The sequence below is a fragment of the Etheostoma spectabile genome, unplaced genomic scaffold (assembly GCF_008692095.1).
Source record: "Etheostoma spectabile isolate EspeVRDwgs_2016 unplaced genomic scaffold, UIUC_Espe_1.0 scaffold378, whole genome shotgun sequence".
Classification (NCBI taxonomy): domain Eukaryota; kingdom Metazoa; phylum Chordata; class Actinopteri; order Perciformes; family Percidae; genus Etheostoma; species Etheostoma spectabile.
The window spans coordinates 659074-659664 of record NW_022605595.1 but is presented as its reverse complement, the minus strand read 5'-3'; the positions used below and the strand labels follow the sequence as shown (position 1 = coordinate 659664).

Genomic DNA, 591 nt, shown 5'->3' with positions numbered 1-591 from the left:
CAGAAGCTGATAGAGAGGACTGTGGAGAACCAGAACCAGTCAGGAACTCACATCCACTTTTACAACCAGAGATTGAAGACCAGACTGGAGACTCTTTTGAACCTGAGGCTGATGACAGTGCTGATTGGAAGGAGACCAGAGAACCTCAGTCATCTTTAAACTCTCTGAAACATGATGCAAGATGTAGTGAGTATTACAATTCTTGAAGGTCTTGGGGAAAGTCTTGGAGTAACTAACTAAAATCATTAAAAGTTTTGGTTAAGTCATTAACAGTTATTTTGCAGAATCTCTTCGTATTTTTGATGATACAAACTACCTCTCGTTATCATTGGTTTGAGTTTAATTCAGGTAGTTGTCATTAATGTCTGTTCTTTATTTCCTGCAGATATTCAGCAGCTGTCGGTCGTTAAAGAAAGGATTTCCCCTGAGCAGCAGAAGTGTAGCTCTAGTGTGGACCAGCAGGAGCAAGAGCCCCCCCCACACATTAAAGAGGAACAGGAGGATCTGTGTATTAGTCAGGAGGTAGAGCAGCGTCAAGGGCTGGAGGAGGCTGATATCACCAAGTTCCCATTCACTCCTGTCCCTTTGAAA

General features: G+C 42.8%; 2 protein-coding genes across 2 annotated transcripts in view; one reads left to right on the top strand and one right to left on the bottom strand.

Annotated features, from left to right (window-relative positions):
• LOC116686444 (oocyte zinc finger protein XlCOF7.1-like) overlaps positions 1–591 on the bottom strand; it is a 588898-nt gene that overhangs the window by 72406 nt on the left and 515901 nt on the right. The gene's annotated exons all lie outside the window — the stretch shown is intronic.
• LOC116686445 (RE1-silencing transcription factor) overlaps positions 1–591 on the top strand; it is a 47904-nt gene that overhangs the window by 46804 nt on the left and 509 nt on the right. Inside the window, exon 10 of the mRNA XM_032511459.1 lies at positions 433–591. This exon is cut by the window's right edge and continues 509 nt beyond it. Coding sequence (XP_032367350.1) covers positions 433–591 — 159 coding nt within the window. The remainder of the gene's footprint in view (positions 1–432) is intronic.